The sequence below is a fragment of the Polypterus senegalus genome, chromosome 12 (assembly GCF_016835505.1).
Source record: "Polypterus senegalus isolate Bchr_013 chromosome 12, ASM1683550v1, whole genome shotgun sequence".
Lineage (NCBI taxonomy): Eukaryota > Metazoa > Chordata > Cladistia > Polypteriformes > Polypteridae > Polypterus > Polypterus senegalus.
This window is the reverse complement of record NC_053165.1, coordinates 37,124,823-37,149,959: the sequence shown is the minus strand read 5'-3', so window position 1 is coordinate 37,149,959 and position 25,137 is coordinate 37,124,823. Positions and strand designations below refer to the sequence as shown.

The 25,137-nt window shown below is 39.4% G+C and overlaps 1 protein-coding gene across 1 annotated transcript in view; it reads left to right on the top strand.

Annotated features, from left to right (window-relative positions):
• The window catches only part of LOC120540257 (centromere protein P), a 337,335-nt gene that overhangs the window by 12,885 nt on the left and 299,313 nt on the right, over positions 1 to 25,137 (top strand). Inside the window, exon 2 of the mRNA XM_039770862.1 lies at positions 156 to 287. Coding sequence (XP_039626796.1) covers positions 178 to 287 — 110 coding nt within the window. The 5' untranslated portion in view covers positions 156 to 177. The remainder of the gene's footprint in view (positions 1 to 155; positions 288 to 25,137) is intronic.

Here is a 25,137-nt window from a genome sequence, read left to right as displayed (position 1 = left end):
GAGTTGTACTGTTGCTTGTAATTTTTTTTTTTTTTTGCAGCTTTTAAAGAGAATCTGACTGGTCTGGTTACGAAAATAAATTTATTGAAGAAATTTTAACTTTCCCTTAATTACAGCATTTCTAAACATTTGTCATATTCTTATTTTCTTTTCAGAATAAGCATAGTCACTTTCACTATGACTCATTTTCATGATGATGAAATAAGAGCTCTTCAGAAAGAAATCAAAGTGCTGCATGAACAGTATGATGCTGAAATACTTTCAGAGCAACACATCCTCCAGGGGCTGTAAGTATCTATATTTAATGAATTTGAAATAATGTAAAAGTCTAGTTATGAATTACACACTTGAATCTTAAGATGGATTTTAGTAAATGTTTAGTAAAATACCTTCTGTGTTGAATGTATGACTGAACAGAATAATTTTAATAAGACTATAAATATTAACCATGATTTACTGGTGGAATATTATTTTAATAAGTGATGAACATGATAACAGGTTGTCCATTAGTTAAATTATGTAATAACTAATGTTGTTCTTTTAAAAATTACTGTTCTTAGTTTTAGTATTTTATGTAGAAAAATAGTTACCTGAATGTGTTAATGTTTTTTACGTTTTGGGTGTGCAGAGCAATTAATGCATACAGTCTTCAGATTAAAAAAAATGTTAATGTTCTACCACCTTCATGTCAAGAACTGATTTAGTATCACCATGCTTAAAATAATCCTGAGTAAACTGTCTCTTGTCATCAGGAAGAGGATTTTAACCTAGGTTTCAGATGCAGATCATAATATGATTAAAAGAAATTCCAGGAACATTTCAATAAAGAAAAAAAGATTCTGATGTTGAAATTCTGAGGTAGAGTAGTAAAATTGTAGGGTGAAACTGAGCCATTTCAATGAACCCAGTGAAATTTTACTTTTCAATGCAAGTGAAGAGTGATATAATACCTCCCTATTACATTTGGTATTATAAATGTACACAATTTTTCATTAATTATTTTATTGTCCTATTAGTATCAGATTAGATTAGATAAACTTTATTAATGTTATGGGGAAATTCAGATCCTTTGCTCACAAAGTAATATGGTTGTATATTTCATTTCGTTCAATAGACTTAGTAAATTCAAAGCTCACCAGGATAACATATTTATAAAATTAAATGCAAAATGCGCTATGCATTACTGTATTTATAAGTTTAATTCAACTTGATTCAATTCATATTCAAAATGAAAGTAAAATGGGCAGTAATATAGTGTACCTTATAACTGATACACAACCTTTGAATAATTCACACAAAATAAAGCTATTAATGCTGCTGTTTTTATTTCTACCAGTAATATTTCAGTTTCAGAGACGGTGTGGAATGGATGGAACAGGGTTTTATTATGTGTTGACATTTCACTTTTTGTGTGAATTAATAGTTATTGTAGTTATGATCTCACTGACAAAGTACAAATATTTTGAGGGTGAAACTTAAGTAGATGAAAATGTGTTTTGCAGTACCGTATGTTATTACAGATGTTGTCACCTTCACCTACTCTGTGTTTGTTCATATAGTATGCAATGGAACAGAGAACATTTTACAGAATTTTGCTTTCCTTGAACCCATTTTGCCAGAGATGGGAGGGCATGTTGCTGGCACTGTATGTTCCTAGATAACCTCTTCATATGCAGTACAGTGAACCCTCGTTTATCACGGTTAATCTGTTCCAGACTCTACCATGATAAATGAATTTTCGCGAAGTAGGATTCTTTATTTATAAATCGAATATTTTCGCAGTTAGAGTATAGAAAACCTGTTTACGACATTCAACAGACATGAAATAACACCCTTTAGTCACCATTACACACGTATTACCCAATATATTAGACAAAATAAGAGAAAATAAGACATATTAGACGTTACAAAAATCATATTACTAGGCGCACTTGCCTTTTAAGGCGACTGACTTTTATCCTCAATTTTTGTTCGCTCCATGTGTACATCAGGCATGTAAGTGTAGAGAATGAGAACATCAAAGTGCCCATTCATAACATCTCCGAAAACCTACGTTTTTATCCCCTCAAGTGCCTGTCCAAAGTCGTACGTCAGCCCGAATCTGTACCGCTAAAGACGGAGTTTCATGCACTAAATAAGCTATAGATGAGAATAAGAAAGCACCATCTCCCCTGATATTTACTACGCGGTGAGGCATTTGTACTCCATCAACATTAATTATTTCCAGAGACATAATTTTGTCTATTTTTCCAGCGCATCGCGCACAAAAGCAAGGGAACGGTGACAGCACCAGAACTCTGCTCATATTGCGTCGTTTCGTACCTCAAGCCACAAGTAGTAAGTCTGTAATAAGCGGAATACCGCTACGCTTTGCACTCACGGGACGGAAGGACAATCCCGAACGCTTTTATATAGTAGATTATTGTACTGTACATTTAATTGCACACACACACACACAGTTCTTACACACAACCACTAACCTATGAAGGTACGACCTCAGTAGGAGAGTCTTAGGAGGTTGGTGCAGTATCTTCAGCAGGTGCGTCGTTGTCTTCTTCCGCTAATGGAGTACTAGGAGTAAGCAGTGTGTGTCTGGGTGCGCGGCTAAAGAACATCTTGATAGGGAGTTGCTGGCGCTGTCTTTTCATATGCGTGAGGAGGCTTTTGTAGGGTATTGCCATCTTTAATCATATCCAAGAGTTTCACCTTCTCCTGGATAGTAAGCATCTTCCTCCGGTGCTTAGTTTTATTATCAGAAGGTAATAAATCAGAGTAAGACCAAACAATTTGCAAACATCAGAGCTAACCCTACCTGATCTAAACTCTTTTTCTTATGATACTTGCTCCATGTTCTTGTCATACTCATCACTGCCAGGTAACATGGGCAGAGTCAATGCAGTCGCACTTTGCAAGATCACTGGACATTTTGCCGATTTAATGTACTGCTTAAAAGAAGTTGTGGAAAATCAAAAGTGCTAAACATTGCTATATTGGCTTTTGAATACTGAATTTTTGTTAAGATTTGAATTAAATTAAAAATCCAACATATTGCCCAGCCCTGGAAGTATATCTTAAAGCATTATAACATTCATTCTACAGTAACATTTTCGTGCCAACTGTCAATCCAAAGGATGGTGATATAACAGATTGAGTATATTTTATAAAGAGAAGGGAAATTTGCGGTCACTGAAAGAACCAAGAATATTCTGTACTTTGTACAATACAATACAGTTTATTTTTGTATAGCCCAAAATCACACAGGAAGTGCCGCAATGGGCTTTAACAGGCCCTGCCTTTTGACAGCCCCCCAGCCTTGACTCTCTGAGAAGACAAGGAAAAACTCCCAAAAAACCTTGTAGGAAAATGGAAGAAACCTCGGAAAGGCAGTTCAAAGAGAGACCCTTTCCAGGTAGGTTGGCGTGCAGTGGGTGTCAAAAGTAGGGGTCAATACAATACAATACACAGAACAGAACAATTCCTTAATACAGCATAATAATAAAAATTTTAGAAGTACGGTTTAACAGTAGATGGTATGACATAATTAGGTTTGGATATTTTTAGAGTCCTGGAGACCTCATCCATCTAGCTGCCTCCCCATTTGGCCATGCCACAGCTGAAACGTTGCTCCGATGAAAGGACCCCTCTTTCCCATGATTCCTGTGATCCTCCATCAGGGATGACTTTACCATAGGCAGGCAAACAACTTGGCAAGTGGGCCATGGCACCAATTGCCACATTTGGGTACCGAGAAAAGAAACAGAATAGGTGAGGGTTAGTATTCAAATATAATTATCATGTTACTTATGTTATAGTGCTAATGACTAACAACAGAGATGCAGTATGTACAGTTAATCAGCAGCTCTAGTCAGGATATGCTAAACTGAAGTAGTGAGTCTTCAGCCGAGATTTAAAGGCTGAGACTGAAGGGGCATCTCTTATGGAAGCAGGAAGACCATTCCACAGTTTAGGGGCCCTGTAACTAAAAGCTCGACCTCCCACTGTTATTTTAGTAATCCTTGGAATCCTAAGCAGACCGGCATCTTGAGATTGTAATGTGCGCTCAGGTTTGTAAGTCATAATAAGTTCAGACAAGTAAGCCGGACCTTGGCCATTTAATGCTTTATATGTTAAAAAGAGGATTTTGAAATCTGCCCTAAACTTAACTGGGAGCCAGTGTAAAGATTTAAGAACTGGGGTTATGTGTTCATATTTTCTTGTTCTAGTAATAATTCTTGCAGCTGCATTTTGGATTAACTGGAGGCTGTATAGAGAACAGTTTGAACAGCCAGTGAACACCGCATTGCAGTAGTCAATCCTACTAGAGATAAATGCATGAATTAATTTCTCACAATCCTGTTTATTTAGAAAGCGATCCTGTTTATTTAGAAAGCGTATTTTGTATTAGAGTACTGTATATACAGGGAGTGCAGAATTATTAGGCAAGTTGTATTTTTGAGGATTAATTTTAATATGGAACAAACACAGTGCTATCAGTCAATCCAAAATGTTAATAAACCTGAAACCGGAATGTTTCACAATGGAAATGTGAGTGTGAACATCATCAGGGGAATACATATGTGCGCACAATTATTAGGCAACTATTAGTGTGCAGATTTATTATGCAACTAAAGGAAAAATGAAAATTTTCCCATCTCACTTGTTTATTTTCATCTGTTATAGTGAGAATAATAAACAAACATCTCAAAATTTACAAATAAACATCTCTGACATTTCAAAAAAAATAAATCAATCAATCAATGACCAATATAGCCACCCTTCTTTCCAATAACAGTCATAAGCCTTTCCATTCATGTAGTCTGTCAGTTTCTTGATCTGTTGACGATCAGCTTTTTGTGGAGCAGTGACTACAGCCTCCCAGACACTCTTCAGAGAGGTGTATTGTTTTTCTCCCCGTAAATCTAGCGTTTAAGAAGTGCCCACAAGTTCTCGATAGGGTTTAGGTCAGATGAGGAAGGGGCCATGTCATTATTCCTTCATCTTTAAGGCCTTTACTGGCTGGCCACGCAGTGGAGAACTTCGATGCAAGTGATGGAGCATTGGCCTGCATAAAAATCATGGTCTTTTCCTGTATCACTGTTTGAAGAAAGTGTCTTCGAAAAACTGGCAGTAGGTTTGGGAGTTGATTTTGAGTTCATCTTCAATGCAAAAGGTCCAACTAGCTCATCTTTAAAAATACCAGCTCATACCAGTACCCCACCTCCACGTTGGAGTGGAGCTCTGTGCCATTACTGATCCACAGGTCCATCCATCTGGTCCATCAAGAGTCACTCTCATCTCATCGGTCCATAAAACCTTTGAAAAAATCTGTCTTCAGATATTTCTTGGCCCAGTTTTGACGTTTCAACTTATGTTTCTTGTTCAGTGGTGGTTGGGTTTCAGCCCTCCTTACCTTGGCCATGTCTTTGAGCACTGAACACCTTGTACTTCTGGGCACTCCAGGTAGGTTGCAGCTCTGGAATATGAAAGTACTGGAGGATAATGGGTTCCTGGTAGCTTCACGTTTGATTCTTCTCAAATCTTTGGCAGCTAATTTGCATCTTTTGTTCTCAACACGTTTCTTGCGACCCTGTTGACTATTTGCAACAAAATGTTTGATGGTTCTGTGATCACACACCAATATCTTAGCAATTCCAAAAGTGCTGCATCCCTCTGAAAGACTTTTTACAATTTTTGACTTTTCAGAGTCAGTTAAATCTCTTTTTTGGCCCATTTTGCCTGAGGATAACTAGCTGCCTAATAATTCTGCACACCTTGATATAGGGTGTTGATCTCCTTAGGCCACACCCTCCCTCATTACACAAATACACATCACCTGACGTGCTTAAATCCAATAAGCATTCAAGTTAATACAGCTTGGAGTTGGAATATACGCATTAAAAATGATGATATGGTCAAAATACTCACTTGCCTAATAATTGTGCACACAGTGTAGTAGGAACTATATCACTAGAAGGTGCAAAAGTATGCCACCTAAGAAATGTCTACAGACTGTACAAGTTTTAAATACTCTATGAGCTGTCATCAGAAGAATGTCCAGTCAGTTTTTGATCTTTGATTTTCAAGAAATTATTATGCAAATTCTAGTTTCTGGATAATTTTATATCGAATAAAGAGTTTTAACATGTTGAGATTCTAAATCTGAGGTTTGTTTTTGTGTTTCTTACATCTTAACAATGTTTAACAATTATTTACATTTTACTGCAACATCATTTTGTGGATCCCATTGGAACCTGTCATCATTGGGTTTTTGGTGGCAGGGGTTGTTCCTGACCTTGCTAGGTCAAGGATTTATAGACAGGCTCGAAGATCAGTGTTTCATCTAAGTTTGACAAATACATCTTGAAACACTGTACTAAAGTCTTTCTTTTGATTTTTTTTTTCTTAGTTTTTGGCTTGAGTTTTTTTTCTCACTGACTGATTTCTAGGTGTAATTTTGGTTTCTGGCAAAAGATTGATTTGATGTCCAAACTTAACAACTTGCGTTCATGCCTTAGTTTTCTCTTATTTAAAACAGTATTTCCAGAAACCTAGATCAAAATGAAATGAGTGACTGAGTGAGATGTGGTGTGTTTATCGCAATGTTGGTGAGTTACAGGGCAATGTAATAGAACTATGTAAACAAATAGCTGATTTAACTTCAGACCTTGGTTGAGAAATTTAAACTTCCCAAAATTTTATTGAAATTTAAACCTAAAGTTTTTTTTGTGATGCAAAAACCATTAGGCTCTCCTCTTCTTGATTGTTACTTCTCCACTGACAGTACAGATGGGGCTTTATTATTTTTTTCCTCCATGCCTCATATTATTTTTGGTCTTCTGTGACTGCACAAAACATAATACAGTTATTGATTAAAAGTTAAAAGATATTACTGAGCTCAGTGGTGCTGCAGTTTGCCTCTTTGTGAAATTTGATTAAAATGCATTAGTTGCTCCTAAAACTTTGTTTTTGGTCACTACCGAAGGATCAAGGAGATCTTTTTTCAGCTTTTTACTCTTGAAAGGCTTTTGCCAGCAGTAAGTAAATAATTACTCTGCTTTGTATCTGTTAAAAATAATAAAGCAAATGGGTTTACCAATACAGAAGAAAATAAAGGAGTGCTCATTAACATTAAGCACAAGCCAGTGAACATTGACACTAGGAAGAATACAGGGATACAGAGCCTTTTGAAAAGTTATAGCATTTATAGTTGCATTTCATTGGGGTGGGCATGTGCTCCATTTGGCAAAACAATAAAGATCTCAATGAATTTCAAAGATTTTAAGTTTTCTTGGATAAAAGTGTCAATCAAATAAGTACATGCAAATGTAAAAAATGTATGTGGTCAAGAGAGCTTCCTAGGGAAACAGGAAGACTCAATTGAAAGTCTAGTAAGAAATTAAAAACATTTTCAACAGGTGGCATAAAAAGAGACTGCAACAGAAGGCAGGAAACATTTAATAATATAAGTTTCTTAAATAGAAAATACAGGGGCTAAGAGAGGGCCACTAAGTAGTAAACAGATATCGTAGTTTCTTCTCCTTGTGACTTATATTTAAGTTTAAAAGGGCTTAACTAGGAATGTCACAAGAACTGATGTTTCAGTACTAATTTGATTCCAAAGTTCTGAAAATGTAAGGGTACCAGATTTTTATAGTACTAATGGGTGACTGCAGATAGACAGATTACTCTGGAGTGCACAATAATACATGGTAAAGACCACTTTTAAAAACTGCTTAGAGCGGTAGCACTAGAGAGCCTCACCAGCACATCAGCTTTTGCAGATGTCCCACGGTCTGAACATCCATCCATTTTCTAACTGGTGTATATGTTTCAGTGTCACTGAGAGGGAACTTAAATGCATCTATAGTTACAAATATAGGACTTTGGGATGTGGAAGGACTGGCGGCACTAACCACAGTTGTAGCAAGAAAGCATTTAGGCAAGATTCTGGTTGCCTGTACTGGTGATGACATGAGTTACTCATTGTGATATTCTAATCGATTAGCCGATTTTCACTACACAAGACTCAATCTGTGATTGGTAAATTGTTCATTCACAAACAAATGATTTTTTTCAGCATTTGCATTTCTAAGCTTTGTGGTAATTTAGTAGTGCTCCTGCAAACAGATGGTGAACCACAGCATAGTGAAGATGTTTGGATTTGACTTGACAGCATTAGACCTTAAATTAGTAGTGTTTAATACACCCTGAATGCAGATAGTAGTTCAAATTTACATCTTTTTAATAATTAACAAGGATAATTTAAAGAGGATATTATTGCAATGTAGGACTTTTATTACCCCAGTATTAACTGCCAATGTTATAAATTGCTGAGCACAATAACATGAGTTTTTTGATTTAATCAGTGACTTTTGTTTAATACAGTACGTGAAAGCACCAGTGAGGAGGGAGGGCTGGCTAGATTTAATATTCTGTAATAATCAGGATGGAAATGAAAGGGTAATGGTGATTGAACCACTAAGGTCAAGAGACCATAATATAATAAATTTCACAGTGTTTTGGCATAAGCTGTTACATTTTAGTAAGACAAACTTTGCGCAGATGTGCCAAAGCATCCCTAAGGTAAATTGGGGTAGAGTTTTAAGTTGGAGACAGTGGGGGAAATGTGGAGCAAGTTTAAGTGCATTTTACGTATAATGCAGGAGCAATTCGTCCCAAAATTTTCTTGCAGTAAAACATTAAGCATAAGTGGGTAAATAAAGAACTAAGAAGAAAGTTGCACAGGATAAAAAAGTTGAATAAAGCATGACAGGCAGTAACTCCAGAGCTAACCATAGGGCATATGAGAGCAACAGTTAAAAGGATAAAAGACTATTGTAGAAAAATATTACAGAAATGGCGAAGGATAACCTAAAGCGATTCTTTCAATATTTTAGCATTGCTAGAACTATCAAGGTGAAGAGCATTAGCAGCAGTAAAGGTGAGCTAAATATGCAGACAGTGAAATAGCAAAAACTTTGAACTTACACTTTATTGAAGTTTACACATGTAAAGTCAATAACCTCCCAAATGTAGATACTTAGTGACTTGGAAATTGTAGAAGTACTGCTTAAAGGATATCCTTGATTAAAGGGTAGGTTTAGTATTTTTAAGTAGAACCTTATTTGTTCTCATTCATCTTATACATAAACATCTACGCATGGAAGTGTGTGTCTGTCTGTCTGGCCTGGAAGTGAGAGGCTACAGTATGAAGCTCAAAGATCTGGGAAGGTGGCCCCAAGTTAACAAGTCGGAAGTAGAAAGAAGTGTGAGGCTACAGCATGAAGCTGAAAGAAAGCGACCCTGTCGCCAAAGTGAAATGGCATATGAAAGACAAACTCACTTAGCCGTTGATGCACAAGTGAGGCGAGCACATCGGCAAAACAAAACCTCTTAGGAGAGAGGAACTCTCTTAGCCTCTGACAGACAAGGGGAGAGAGCATGTCTGTAAAACAAAAACCACCGACTATGCATTTCAATTTTTTTTCTGACGATTTCAATAGTTTCTAGTAGCCCAGGCTTTTTACAGCATGGGCTTACACAGCTAGTTGTATATATTAGTTTGCCACATGAAATGGTGTTTAAAAGTGAAGCGTTTTTTATAATTTAAAAAAATTTACTTATCTGTTCTTGCAGCTTACAGCAGGGCTGAAGAGTACCGGGGTTCATAGTCTTAAAACTTATCAAATACATCCAATTTGAAGAAGAACAGGATTTAAGAAGATAAGCCTTCTGCTTTTATGGGACATCCTTGTAATAATGAAGGGAAACTAAAAACAATTATTTTATTAAAGATTCTTGAAACTTTTTCTTGAGATAATAATACATTTCTTGTCTACATCCCTGCTCATAAGTACCCCCAGCACCAAGCTATATTTTGCTTATAATCATATGTTTGTCTCTGCAGTTCTGTTTCTTCAGTGGTTATGTTCTGTCATGGCTTTGTAAAAACAGACACATGCCCGCTCAAATCATATAATTATTTTTACCTAAACAGTCTGTGTTGTTATTTACATTGCCTACTGAGTGAGGTTCATGCCAAGTGTACAGTATTGTGAAAAGAGCCCATATAAGTTTCATTGTATTTTATACAAATAACAATAAATCTGAAGTGAACTAATTAACCTGCATTGCATTTTTAATAAAAGCCTTAGATTCTTGAAAAAACCTGTTGAGTTCAATTAGTGCTGTCAGGAGGAGCTGCTGGGGATTTCCATTTAACCCGGAAGTGTTTCAAATGGTTATTCCCTAGCACCAGAACTACTCTCAGGTCCTGGGTAAAGGGACCAGCTCTGCCTCACCCAAGCAAGCTGTAATCCGGTGGAAGAAAACAAAGCTTGCCAGTAAGGAGTGGAGGAAAAGAGAAAGAAATAAAGAAGTCTTAAGGTTGTGTTTGTGCTTGTGCAACCTTTTGAGAAGCCTGCTAAAGGTAACTGGTTGTAATAAATATTCATTTGAACCTGGGATTTGTGTCTGGAGAGGTCACAGTTGAAAGAATATAAGAGATCCAATATGTGCCTTTTTATTTACTATTGACTAGTTGTCTACAGAACAGAAACAGAAATTCCAATAATGCCATTTGCCAATGACTTTCTGAGATAAATCTATACCTGAGGGGCCAAGTACCACCTCCTTGTTCTGCAGGCTTCAGTGAGGACAGTCTCTCTAGGACTGAAACAGCTTTCTGGAGGAAAATTAATGTGGTAATTGATTAAGTTAAGCGCATAACTGGTCTTGTTTCAATAATAATAATAATAATTGATGTAAATCTCATTAAACCATATTTTATTAACAACAGAACACAGAAAACAAATCAAATGTTTAAACTGAGAAAATGTACCATTTTAAGAAAGAATAAGATAATTTTGAATTTGATGGCAGCAACATGTCTCAAAAAGTTGGGACAGGGCCATGTTGAAAACTGTGTAGCACCCCCTCCTCTTTAAACAGTCAATGAACATCTGGGAACTGAGGAGACCAGTTGATGGACTTTTGGGAAAGGAATATTGATCCATTCTTGTCTGATATAGGATTCTAGCTGCTCAACAGTCCTGGGTTGTCTGTCATATTTTTTATTTTGTGATGTACTAAATGTTTTCAATTAGTGAAAAGTGTGGACTGCAGTCTGGCCAATTTAGCACAGGGACTTCTCTGCTACAAAACCATGATAGATGCAGTACAAGATACAAGCAGTTTATCATATACACAGTAAAAACACGTTAAAACTATGTAATGAAATTCTTTGCTTGCTCACCTTCATATACAAAGACAGAAAGACAAAAGAAGTATAAAAACGAATAGCAATTATAATACAAAATTAGGTGCACAGTACCTGATGACATACCGCAGCAGTCAGTACCATTTATGAGACTATGAGTAGTGGTTTGGATTTACTTTAATTTTTAGCATTGTTGAGGAGTCTGATTGCTTGTGGAAAAAAACTATGTGGCCAGTCTTATGGTGTGTGATTTCACATTCCTGTAGTGCCTCCCTGAGGGAAGCAGCGTGGAAAGCGTGTGTTGAGGCTGAGTATTGTCTTTAATTATGTTGTGCGCCCTCCTGATAACACTACTAGTGTAGATGTCCTGTAGGGAGGAGAAGGTTGCTCCAGAGATGTGCTGTGCATTTTTAATTACACGCTGGAGTGCCTTTTCCTGCAGGTAGCAGTTACCGTGCCATACAATCATAGAGCAGGTGATAACACTCTCTATTGTACCCCTGTAGAAATTGGTGAGAACATTGGTTGGCATGCCAAATTTCTTCAACTTCCTCAGAAAGAACAGTCTTTTGTTTGCTTGGTTAATGAGTTGTTGTGTATTGTAAGACCAAGTGAGGTCCTCGCTGATGTGGGTTCCAAGGAATTTGAAAATTTTTACTCTGTCCACCTCAGCCTCTCCGATGTAAATGGGAGTGTGCTGCAGCTTTCTCTTCCTTGGGTTGATAATCATCTGCTTGGTTTTATCCGTATTCAGGGAGAGGTTGATTTCCTGACACCAGGCCACGAGTCCTGCCACCTCTGTCCTATATTCTGCCTTCACCTCCCCAGTAATCAACCCTATAACTGTAGTGTCATCAGCAAATTTAACAATGCTGGTGTTGTTTTGAGAAGCCACACAGTCATACTTAAACAGGGTGTAGAGCAGCGGATTTAGCATACAGCCTTGGGGGCAGCCGGTGCTGATTGTTCTTGTGCCTGATGTTTGGTTTCCCACTCTGACTGACTGGGGTCTGTCTGTAAGGAATTTTAGCACCCAACTGCAGAGGAATGATGTCAGTCCAAGGGAGACAAGTTTATTGCACAGTTTCCATGGGACAACTGTATTGAACGCTGAGCTATCTATACTAATAAAAGGCAAAGCCCTCACTGACTCACTCACTGACTCACTCACTCATCACTAATTCTCCTACTTCCCGGGTAGGTAGAAGGCTGAAATTTGGCAGGCTCATTCCTTACTGCTTACTTACAAAAGTTGGGTAAGTTTCATTTCGAAATTCTACGTGCAATGGTCATAACTGGAACCTATTTTTCTTCATAGACTGTAATGGACATTAGCCTGATGGCCGTGGGGGGCGGAGCTGCGTGTGACATCATCACGCCTCCCACGTCATCAGTTCGACTATGACCGCAGTACGTAGAAAAGAAGGAAGAGACCCCAAAGACCGCTGAAAAAAAACGCTGAATACTTTATTCGCAAGATACAAGTTTAATGAGAAGACATGAGGTATAAACGAGACTTGGGATCACTTTGTAACGGACTTAAAATTGCTGTAGCAAGAAACTTTTAAGTGCCGGGTCTTAGCTAACATTAAATAACGCCGTGAACATCGCGAGATCGCACGAGATAGCACAGGCACAGCTCAGAAGCTTCGATGCATGTACTCTGAGCGGCTCATGTGAACTGACTATGAACGCAGTACACAGAGAAAGCAAGACCTCTAAAGAGCGCGGAGAGTTTTGCTCACGTGAACGTGTCTGCAAAAAGTGGCGTTTCCTGCAATGCAAAAATACTACAAAAGTCGGGCACGCTGACTGCGCTTCTGCCTTAAGTGAAAGTAAACACTTTTAAATTTTTTCCCCTTCCCATGAGCTATAGCCCAGACAACTGTAAACACGGGATCCCATTTCTAGACCGCGGCAAACTAATATTAAGGTGCTTCGCACTTTCTTTTACACGTATACGATTATGAGGTCGTCAGGTCGGATTATGAAGACACGCACAGGAGTGTAGGACTGACAGTGCCATCCCGGACAGTTAATGGCAGGGCTGTCTCTCCAGTCTACACAAGACCCACCGTGACGCTCATATCGTCAGCAAAGACCTCTCTCTATACTATAGTAAAGAAAAAGGCAAGTTTCCTTTGTTTACACATTTTTTCCTTTTATCCCCAACCAAAGCCTTTCTCTCTTAACACTGCAGAGGACACAAAAATGATTTTCTTTTAATTGCTGATAATGCTGGTAAGGCACATGTCTCTCCAGTCTACATGAGACCCACCGCGACGCTCATATCGTCAGCGAAGACCTCTCTCTACACTATATTAAAGAAAAAGGCAACTTTCCTTTCTTTACACCTTTTTTCCTTTTATCCCAAACCAAAGCCTTTCTCTCTTAACACTGCAGAGGACACACAACTAATTTTCTTTAATTGCTGGTAATGCCGGTAAGGCACATTACCAGAGGCAGAAATTTGGACGTTCACATAGAAAATGTAATTTCTATACCACAGCCGGCGTGTAGCGCCTTTCAAAAGGGATCTACTACCGAGAGATGATCCATATACATTTTAGCAGCTGTCAGTACTACTTACCTGTTGTGTTACACCGTCTTTAAAATGTAGTTTACCCGAAACCACTCCAGTAATACTCAATGTAGCTTTACTTTAACGTTAATGTTTTACTGTTTAATAACTTAGACTACATTTTATTATTTTTCCCTTGCACTCCGTGACCAAAGCTATACACACACATTTAGACACATACATATATATACACATATATATACCTGTGTGTATGTATGTATGTATGTGTGTATATATATATATATATATGTATATATATATACTAGCAAAATATCCGCGCTTCGCAGCGGAGAAGTAGTGTGTTAAAGAAGTAATAAAAAAGAAAAGGAAACATCTTGAAAATAACGTAACATGATTGTCAATGTAATTGTTTTGTCACTGTTATGAGTGTTGCTGTCATATATATACCTGTATATATTGTCAGGGATGCCAGGGGCAACGACTCGGTCGGGACGCTGTGAGGGACTGGATGTGGGTCTGCGGCCACCCTGAATCACGTGGGGGCTGCCTTCCTGGTTGCTTTGGGTAGCCACGAGTTGAGGGCATGGAAGCCCCACCCTGCAAGGGCTTGTGGTCACTGCCAGGAGGCGCCCCAATGCCTTGGGGGCCTGTTGCCTCAGCACTTCCGCCACACCAGGAAGTGCTAGGGGGAAGAATTAGAAGAAGAGCTGCCGGGAGGACAGCTGGCACTTCCGCCACGCTGGGGCGTGGCCAAGAGGTGAATGCCGGGAACCACCTGGAGCTCATCTGGGAGAGTATAAAAGGGGCCGTCTCCCTTCTTTCAGGGCTAGAGTCGGGTGGAAGGAGGACAAGGCAAGAGAGGAGAGTGGAGGCAGCCCGAAGAAGTGGTATTTGTGGCCAGGACTGTGTTGGGGTTTTTACACTGGACTTTATATTTGTAAATATCTATAGTGTAAATAAACTTGTAGTGGTAAAAATCAACTTGTCTGCCTGTCTGTGTCCGGTCGGTTGCACAAAATATATATATATATATATACATATACACACACATTATATATACAGTATATATATCTATATCTATATATCTCTATATATATATACATACATACTGTACATACATACACACACACATTATATATATATATATATATATATATATCTATCTATCTATCTGCATATCTATATATATATATATATATATATATATCAAAATACCCGCACTTCAGCAGCGGCGAAGTACTGCCTTAAAAGTTTTATTAAGAAGAAAATTAAACCTTTTTAAACTGAGGGAAAATATACCAATAATTATTTGTTAAGGATCTCTTTGTATACCACATTGTGAGTTCGGCCCTCCGGTTGTAATATGACCAAGCTGTGCTGAGCTTACTCTTAAGCATGCAAGTACAGTTGGCCATGTGAACAGTAATCTTGTTTCAAATCTCACAGCTTGGATTGCTGCTGTCATAATCGGTTTGAGTTTCATGGTTTGTTTCAATTACGACAGTATTTGTAGGACTTGTGTTGAAGTGACATTCGGCATCTGTCAAGCTGCTAAGTATACAACCGGCTTCATCGATAACTTCACATCCAGCTTTTGAGAGTTTAAACATTCATAAATATCAAAGTGTCCACTACTGAAATTGTCACCTGTGAATCTAAGATGTTTAAGAGGCATTGACGGTTGTCGAAAGGTGTAAAATATTTGGCCATTTCGGTACACTTGAAAGCGACAACCGAACAATTCAGCGTCAGCCATCAACTCACATGCAGATCCATAGGTGAAGGGCTTAAGCATTTCACTCTTCTAGTGCTCCTGTGTAGTATAATTATCTCCTGTACCGTCATCAGTCCACACCTTGAACCTGTCCCAGTCATTCAATACGTAAGACACAATGTTTCTCCAGATATCAAGAGTGAGCCTGATATGGCCGTGCAATACGTAACAAAGAGAATGGAAAAGTTAGGTGCCATCTCGGGGCAAGGAAACCACTCGCTAAGTGACAGTTCTTTGATCGATGGTGATCACCTCGATAGACATGTTAATGCGGGTACGGTTGGAATGATAAAGGAAATGGGTACCTGAACAATGTAAAGTAAGTCTAAAATACCTACACAATAACTATAATCGTAATAAATGAACAATAAAACAGCGGAGAAGCCGTGGATTAAATAAAAAGGCTGTAATTATCAGCAGGGAGATATGAATCCCGTGGCGAAGCAAGGAAGGGAATGTAGACTAGAGCGACAGACAGCCTTATATAGGCAGGCAGCCAACGTTGGGATGGGGGACCCAATGCCGCATCACACGGTGACTGAGCTGCAGGCTGTGGACATATATATGTACAGTGGTGTGAAAAACTATTTGCCCCCTTCCTGATTTCTTATTCTTTTGCATGTTTGTCACACAAAATGTTTCTGATCATCAAACACATTTAACCATTAGTCAAATATAACACAGGTAAACACAAAATGCAGTTTTTAAATGATGGTTTTATTATTTAAGGAGAAAAAATCAAACCTACATGGCCCTGTGTGAAAAAGTAATTGCCCCCTTGTTAAAAAATAACCTAACTGTGGTGTATCACACCTGAGTTCAATTTCCGTAGCCACCCCCAGGCCTGATTACTGCCACACCTGTTTCAATCAAGAAATCACTTAAATAGGAGCTGCCTGACACAGAGAAGTAGACCAAAAGCACCTCAAAAGCTAGACATCATGCCAAGATCCAAAGAAATTCAGGAACAAATGAGAACAGAAGTCATTGAGATCTATCAGTCTGGTAAAGGTTATAAAGCCATTTCTGAAGCTTTGGGACTCCAGCGAACCACAGTGAGAGCCATTATCCACAAATGGCAAAAACATTGAACAGTGGTGAACCTTCCCAGGAGTGGCCGGCCGACCAAAATTACCCCAAGAGCGCAGAGACGACTCATCCGAGAGTTCACAAAAGACCCCAGGACAATGTCTAAAGAACTGCAGGCCTCACTTGCCTCAATTAAGGTCAGTGTTCACGACTCCACCATAAGAAAGAGACTGGGCAAAACGGCCCGCATGGCAGATTTCCAAGACGCAAACCACTGTTAAGCAAAAAGAACATTAGGGCTCGCCTCAATTTTGCTAAGAAACATCTCAATGATTGCCAAGACTTTTGGGAAAATACCTTGTGGACTGATGAGACAAAAGTTGAACTTTTGGAAGGCAAATGTCCCGTTACATCTGGCGTAAAAGGAACACAGCATTTCAGAAAAAGAACATCATACCAACAGTAAAATATGGTGGTGGTAGTGTGATGGTCTGGGGTTGTTTTGCTGTGATAGATGGAACCATGAATTCTACTGTCTACCAAAAAATCCTGAAGGAGAATGTCCGGCCATCTGTTCGTCAACTCAAGCTGAAGCGATCTTGGGTGCTGCAACAGGACAATGACCCAAAACACACCAGTAAATCCACCTCTGAATAGCTGAAGAAAAACAAAATGAAGACTTTGGAGTGGCCTAGTCAAAGTTCTGACCTGAATCCAATTGAGATGCTATGGCATGACCTTAAAAAGGCGGTTCATGCTAGAAAACCCTCAAATAAAGCTGAATTACAACAATTCTGCAAAGATGAGTGGGCCAAAATTCCTCCAGAGCGCTGTAAAAGACTCATTGCAAGTTATCGCAAACGCTTGATTGCAGTTATTGCTGCTAAGGGTGGCCCAACCAGTTATTAGGTTCGGGGGCAATTACTTTTTCACACAGGGCCATGTAGGTTTGGATTTTTTCTCCCTAAATAATAAAAACCATCATTTAAAAACTGCATTTTGTGTTTACTTGTATTATATTTGACTAATGGTTAAATGTGTTTGATGATCAGAAACATTTTGTGTGACAAACATGCAAAAGAATAAGAAATCAGGAAGGGGGCAAATAGTTTTTCACGCCACTGTATATGTGTGTGTGTGTGTGTGTATGTTTGTCTGTATATATATGTTGATATGTGTATATATATATATATATATATATATATATATATATATATATATATATATATATATATATATATATATATATATAATATTGTGGTAGCTGGCCTGGACACACACAGACGGACATCTTAAGTTCACCCAACACACGTTTATTTACAATATTTACAAGTTAATTTTCGTGTACACAAACCCCAGTGCCTCCAGCACCGATCCCCCTCAATCCAGGCCTCACAGTCCTTTGTTCCTTCCTGGCCGCCTCCAGTCCTCTCTCTCCAGTTCCGTCTCTCTTCCACCCGACTTCCGCTGTCGACTGGAGGGATGCGGCCCCTTAAATAGGATGGGCTCCCGCTGCTTCCCGGCACTCCTCCGTAGCCACGCCGCAGTGTGGCGGTAGTGCCGGCTGCGCACCCGGAAGACGTCCGGATGTCCCCTGTCGTCTTCCCACCAGCTCTTCCTGGTGTGACGGAAGTGCTTGGCTCCAGGGATATTCAGGCACCGGGGCGCCACCTAGCGGTGGCCACGGGTCCCTACAGGGCTGGGCTTCCATGTCCTTTACCCATGCTCCCCAACATAACCAGGGCGGGGCCCCCTTGCGGTCTGGAGGAGGTACAAGCCCTCCTCCGGTCGTCCCATGGGCGTCCCGGCCGTATGCCACTATATATATATATATATATATATATATATATATATATATATATATATATATATATATATATATATATATATATATATATACTGTTCAAAAAAATTAAAAGAACACTTTTTAATGAGAGTACAGTAATCCCTCCTTGATTTCGGGGGTTGCGTTCCAGACCCCCCCGCGATAGGTGAAAATCCACGAAGTAGAAACCATATGTTTCTATGGTTATTTTTATATATTTTAAGCCCTTATAAACTCTCCTACACTGTTTATAAATATTCCCCGCAGAGTTATACAGCATAATCCCTTTGTATTCCCTTAGATATTAGGTAAGATTCATTGAAATTATGTATATAAACACACTGTTTATATACAGTAAAACCTAAATATTATTTTAAAGATATTGAGTGTCTCTGATATCACATGTTACAGCCATTACGATAGACATGCCACCAGCAATAAATACGCATAATGCAACAAAAATAGTATACAGTAAATGTGTGTGTACAGTGACACTAAACGTACATACATATACTAAGTACTGTAAGTAGAAAATTAATTATGGTTACTCACCAACAATGACACGATGACTTGTCTGATAACAATGAGGTTTATTTTACTGCACAACAAAGGAGAGCTTTACAGCCCTTAAAGGAGCCACTTCAGGCGATTGTGTAGCACTGCCGTTGTTCTTTTTCTGGCAGTCTTCAATCCAAATCCCTAAAGCAGATTCCATCCTGACTACTGCCTTATTACATCCACTAACAACTCGTTTTGCACCCTGGTTAAAAGGACACTGCGGCCGTAGATCTTATATTCTTTTCCTACTTTTTAAATAAAAGAATCGTAGCCTTCAACAAATCCAAAACGTTTACCTTTTCGGCAATCATTAACATCTTCCGTTTGCACTTGGGCACGGCCCCTGAAGCAGTAGCAGATCATTTTGGAGCCATAATGAAGGGCTTGACTATGCACAAAGATAAACACAAAAGAGCACAACTCTTTACACAGCGAAACACGTTGATGCTGAATGAGCGAGACGAGACTTCCAGGTTAACACTGCATTCAGCAAGCAGGAACTTAACTGCGTGCTCTGATTGGTTAGCTTCTCAGTCATCCGCCAATAGCGTCCCTTGTATGAAATCAACTGAGGAAGCATGTGCAAAAAGTTAAAAGACACATTGTCCGCAGAACCCGCGAAGCAGCGAAAAATCCGCGTTATATATTTAGTTATGCTTTCATATAAAATCCGCGATAGAGCAAAACCGCGAAAGTCAAAGCGCGATATAGCGAGGGATTACTGTATAGCATCAAGTCAGTGAAATTTCTTGGATACTGATCTGGTCAGTTAAGTAGCAGAGGAGGTTGTTAATCAGTTTCAGCTGCTTTGGTGTTAATGAAATTAACAACAGGTGTAGTAGAGGGGCAACAATGAGATGGACCCCCAAAACAGGAATAGTTTAACAGGTGGAGGCCAATAACATTTTTCCCTCCTCATCTTTTCTGACTGTTTTTCACTAGTTTCACATTTGGCTACAGTCAGTGTCACTACTGGTACCATGAGGTGATACCTGGACCCTACAGAGGTTGCACAGGTAGTCCAATTTCTCCAGAATAGCACATCAATATGTACCTTTGCCAGAAGGTTTGCTGTGTCTTCTAGGACAGTCTCAAGGGCATGGAGGAGATTCCAGGAGACAAGCAGTTACTGTAGAAGAGGTAGACAGGGCCATAGAAGGTTCTTAACCCATTAGCAGGATCGGTATCTGCTCCTTTGGGAAAAGCAGAACAGGATGAGCACTGTCAGAGCCCTACAAAATGACCTCCAACAGGCCACTGGTGTGAATGTCTCTGACCAAACAACCAGAAAGACTTCATGAGGGTGACCCAAGGGCCCCATGTCCTCTAATGGGCCCTGAGCTCACTGCCCAGCAGCATGCAGCTCGATTGGCATTCGCCATAGAATACCAGAATTGGCAGATGCACCACTGGTGCCCTGTGGTTTTCACAGATGAGAGAAGGTTCACCCTGAGCACGTGACAGAAGTGAAAGGGTCTGGAGAAGCCATGGAGAACATTATGCTGCCTGTAACATCATTCAGCATGAGCACTTTGGTGGTGGGTTAATGATTGTCTGGGGAGGCATATCCATGGAGGGTCACACAGACCGCTACAGGCTTGACAAAGGCACCTTGGCTGCCATTAGGTATCAGGATGAAATCCTTGGACCCATTGTCATACCCTATGCTGGTGCAGTGGCTCCTGGTGCACGACAATTCCTGGCCTCATGTGGTGAGAGTATACAGGCAGTTCCTGGAGTATGAAGGAATTGATACCATTGACTGGCCTCCACACTTTCCTGACCTAAATCCAATAGAACACCTTTGGGACATTATGTTTTGGTCCATCCAATGCCACCAGGTTGCACCTCAGACTGTCCAGGAGCTCAGTGATGCCCTGGTTGAGATCTGGGAGGAGATCTCCCACAACACCATCTGTCGTCTCATCAGGAGCATGCACCGATGTTGTCAGGCATATATACAAGAACACAGGGGCCATACAAAGTGCTGCGTACAATTTTGAGTTTCTGCAATTAAATTTTGGCAAAATGGACTAGCCTGCCACATAATTTTTTCACTTTGATTTTTGGGGCGTCTTTGAATTCAGGGCTCTGTAGGTTGATCATTTTCATTTCCATCAAACAATGTGGCATCCTTTCGTTCCTAACACATTACCCAGTCTATATCAGTATAGATATCCAGGAGGATTTCTTTTTCCCATTGAGATCTGATGTGTTTTCAAAGTGTTCCTTTAATTTTTTTGAGCAGTTTATATATATATATATGACAGCAGCACTCATAAAAGTGACAAAACAATTACATTGACAATCATGTTACGTTATTTTTAAAATGTTTCCTTTTCTTTTTCATAACTTCTTTAACAAATTACTTCTCCGCTGCTAAGCGCAGGTGTTTTGCTAGTGTTAGAATAAATTTAGAATGTGCTGTGGACTATGGCCAGCAGCTTATTCCGGCCAATACCACCAAGCCGTCAGAGGGAGCCCTCTCTGCGACGTGGAGATGCCCCAAATTCAATAACGTTGGGGTCGCTAGGGGACGCTGCAGGGAGCCACAGATATGTTTATTTTTCATATAACCCGGAAGTACTTTCATGTCACAAGGACGGAAGAAATAAAGTGCTTCCGGGCTGACGAAGAAATGGAGTTTTCACCTGACCTGGAAGTGCTGGGTAATCACATGGACTGAGGGATCAGAAGCACTTCTGGGTCATGAACTATAAAGCACTGTGGCAGATCCCAGACGGCCGAGCAGTTGGGAGGAAGGGAACAACACATTTGGGAGAGGAGGATTTATTATTGATTGGATTATTTGTTATTGTTTATGAGTATTGTGGAGTAGAGGGTGCTTTGTGCTCTATACTGTCGTAATAAAAATAATTATTGGACTTTTATCTGGTGTCTGGACTGAGGGTTCAAAGGAACGACAGTGCCCCCTATCTGTCACAGTGCACATGCTGAGATAAATTAGGAAATTCATGACCTATCATTCTTAATTAAACGTTTGTGGAAATCTCCCAAATATCATAACTTTTTTTCCCCACAGGAATCCCCATCTCTGCAACACATTGAAGTTCAAGCCTTGTATTGTATTTTAATATTTATGAATACCGACACTTGTTTATTTAAAAGATAGTTAGATAACTACATGATGGATATACCAGTATTTTAAAGTTGTTGTTTATGTTAGTATTCATATATTTTATATTGTTTTACAGAAGAAGGCACAATATTGTTCTCTTCAATAATGGAAGTACTTTAATAAATAATAAAAAAAATCAAATGTGATTTCTGTTTTGCAGTGGTTAGTGCTGGGAGCCATACCAGTTCATACCGAAAACCTTTTTTTTTTTTATTTTTGTTATGATATGGATTTTTCTTATACTGCAACATCGGTTTAAACAGCCTTAAGCAACGTTTGGAACGTGGCACAGCGGGAAACTGTTTAAGGGGGGGACCTTTTTCACTGCTGCACCGCTAAATGTGCATGCAATGGAGTACATACATTAGTGGAGGTATTGAACGGTGAAAGTGGACAGAGAACATTGTGAAACTGAAGCTATAGCAGACGATAATGTTGGAACATGATGACACAGAAGAACTTTTGCCGAAAAAGGAGCCGTGTCTGTTGTCTGGAGATTTGGTTTCAAAAGGTCGGATGTGGACCAAAAAACTATTTACTGCAAATGCTGTTGAGCTATTTGCTGCACCACCTTAGCCACAAACATAGTTTGAAGTACCATGAATGTATGGAACTAAGATTGGCTCCCTCCATGTCCTCAGGTAAAACTGAAAAAGCTAGAAGGGTTTGCTCCTGCCTTGTGAACTGTGTTGGCTGGGATTGGCTCCAGCAGACCCCCGTGACCCTGTGTTAGGATATACTGTAGCGGTTTGGATGATGGATGGAATGACACTCGGGTCAGACGTCACTTGTAGATGTGTTTGCTAGAGGTACTGCCTACGATAATAAAAACAAGTGGTGGATCGAGATAACCAACACCATTACCATCCATATAGCTAACATGTCAGTGGACAGAGATTGTTAACATTAACAGAAAGTGTACTTGGTTTACAAAAAATATTTACTATTTATTCCTTTCCTTAGACATGTTCAGTGCAATACAACTTTTGACAAGCACCTCTGGATATTTTACTAAGTCTAAATGCCTCTTTGGATGATTCAAAATATGTTGTCAGAATTATAGTTTAAGTTGTTTGCAAAGTTTGTTCAATAAAAAGGTTCTGTATTTTGACTGCAACTGTCATGTAATGTGATGTGATTGCTTCTCTTCATTGCTCCCACCCCCTTGAAAACTATCACTTTATGGGGCCATGCAAACCTGTATTAATACTTGTGTGCACATTAAAATGTTTGTTTATGCAAGTACAATTCTCAAGACAATGGAATAGGTTATTCTTAACCAGTCTACTACAGTAATTACAGTGGAAAATGTGATTAACTTCCACTCCTGCATGGGAAAAAATACCATTGAATACCATGAACCCAGTATAATTTTGAAAATTACAGTGATAAAGAATTTTGGTCATACTGCCCGGCACTAGCGGTGGTATTGAAAGGATTTGAGTATTGTAAAGTTTCACTGCTTTTGGTGTCAAATATAGAAATCCTGGTAGTGATATCGTGATATCACTACTCCTAAGCCAATTATATCTCATGAGAATTTTTTGAGTGCTGCAGTTTTCTCCACTCAAGAACTTTTTAACAGAATCAAAATTACGCAAAACAATGCAACTAAACATGTCAAAATTCCTCACAGGAAATATTATGAACCTCCTGAATTAAGAAAGAAAGTGTAAGATGTTGTCTTTAATGTCACTGAATGGAAATTGAAAAAATATAAAGACTAGTGGAATGAAATTAACCCAGATTTCACTGAGATACTGATCTATAACGAAATTACCTGATTTCAGTTATTTTTGTTAAAGATGTAATAACCAATTGCCTAATCAAAAGTAGTAGTTACTTTTTTGCACATGAACTATTGAGATTTGCTTAACTTTCTTGATTAAATTAAATAAGTATCAAAGGCTTAAGTTGTCTTTGTATGTAAGATATTAGGTTAAAGAAAAGATAGTATGAATTTTATCGACCTATCTATTCAAATACTAAATGATGTCTGTGAAATGTATAGTCATTATTGAAATGAATGATCTTTATACATAACTTTGATATAGTTAGCAATTTTCTCTTTTTAATAGACTGTGTGGGGAACAGCCCGGACACAGACAGGTAGACATGATGGTTTCACCACACACACGTTTATTTACACTATTATGTACAACAGAGTGCACAAACCCAGTGCAGCAGCACCAATCACCCCTCAAGTCCTGGCCTTCTCACAATGCCTTTCTCTTCTCTAGTCTGCCTCCACTCCTCTTCTCTGAGCTCTGTCCTCTTCCACCCGACTTCAGCCATCGAATGGAGGGAGGCTGCCCCTTTTATAATCACCTGGACGTGCTCCAGGTGTTTCCTGGCAATCTTCCACCAACATGCCCCAGTGTGGTGGAAGTGCCGGCTGCATCCCAGAAGCACTCCGGGTGTCCCTGCTCTTCTTCCCCCCAGCACTTTCGGGTGTGAAGGAAGTGCTGAGGTCCAGGGTCTCCAAGGCACTCTACAGGGTTGAGCTTCAAAGCTCTGTACCTGTGGACCCCATAGCAACCAGAGTGGTCGCCCCCACGTGGTCTGAGGTGAGCGTACACCCTCTTCCGGTCTTCCAAGGCACCACGGCCGGGTCGTCGCCCCAGGCATCCACCACAACTGTTATATATACTGCTCAAAAAATTAAAAGACCACTTTTTAATCAGAGTATAGCATCAAGTCAGTGAAACTTCTGGGATATTTATCTATTCAGTTAAGTTGCAGAGGGGATTGTTTCTGTTGCTTTGGCATTAATGGCATTAACAACAAGTACACTAGAGGGGCAACAATGAGATGATCCCCAAAACAGGAATGGTTTAACAGGTTGAGGCCTCTGACATCTTTTCTGACTGTTTTTTCACTAGTTTTGCATTTGGCTACAGTCAGTGTCACTACTGGTAGCATGAGGTGATACCTGGACCCTGCAGAGGTTGCACTGGTAGCCCAACTTCTCCAGGATGGCACATCAATACGTGCCATTGCCAGAAGGTTTGCTGGGTCGCCTAGCACAGTCTCAGTGGCATGGAGAAGATTC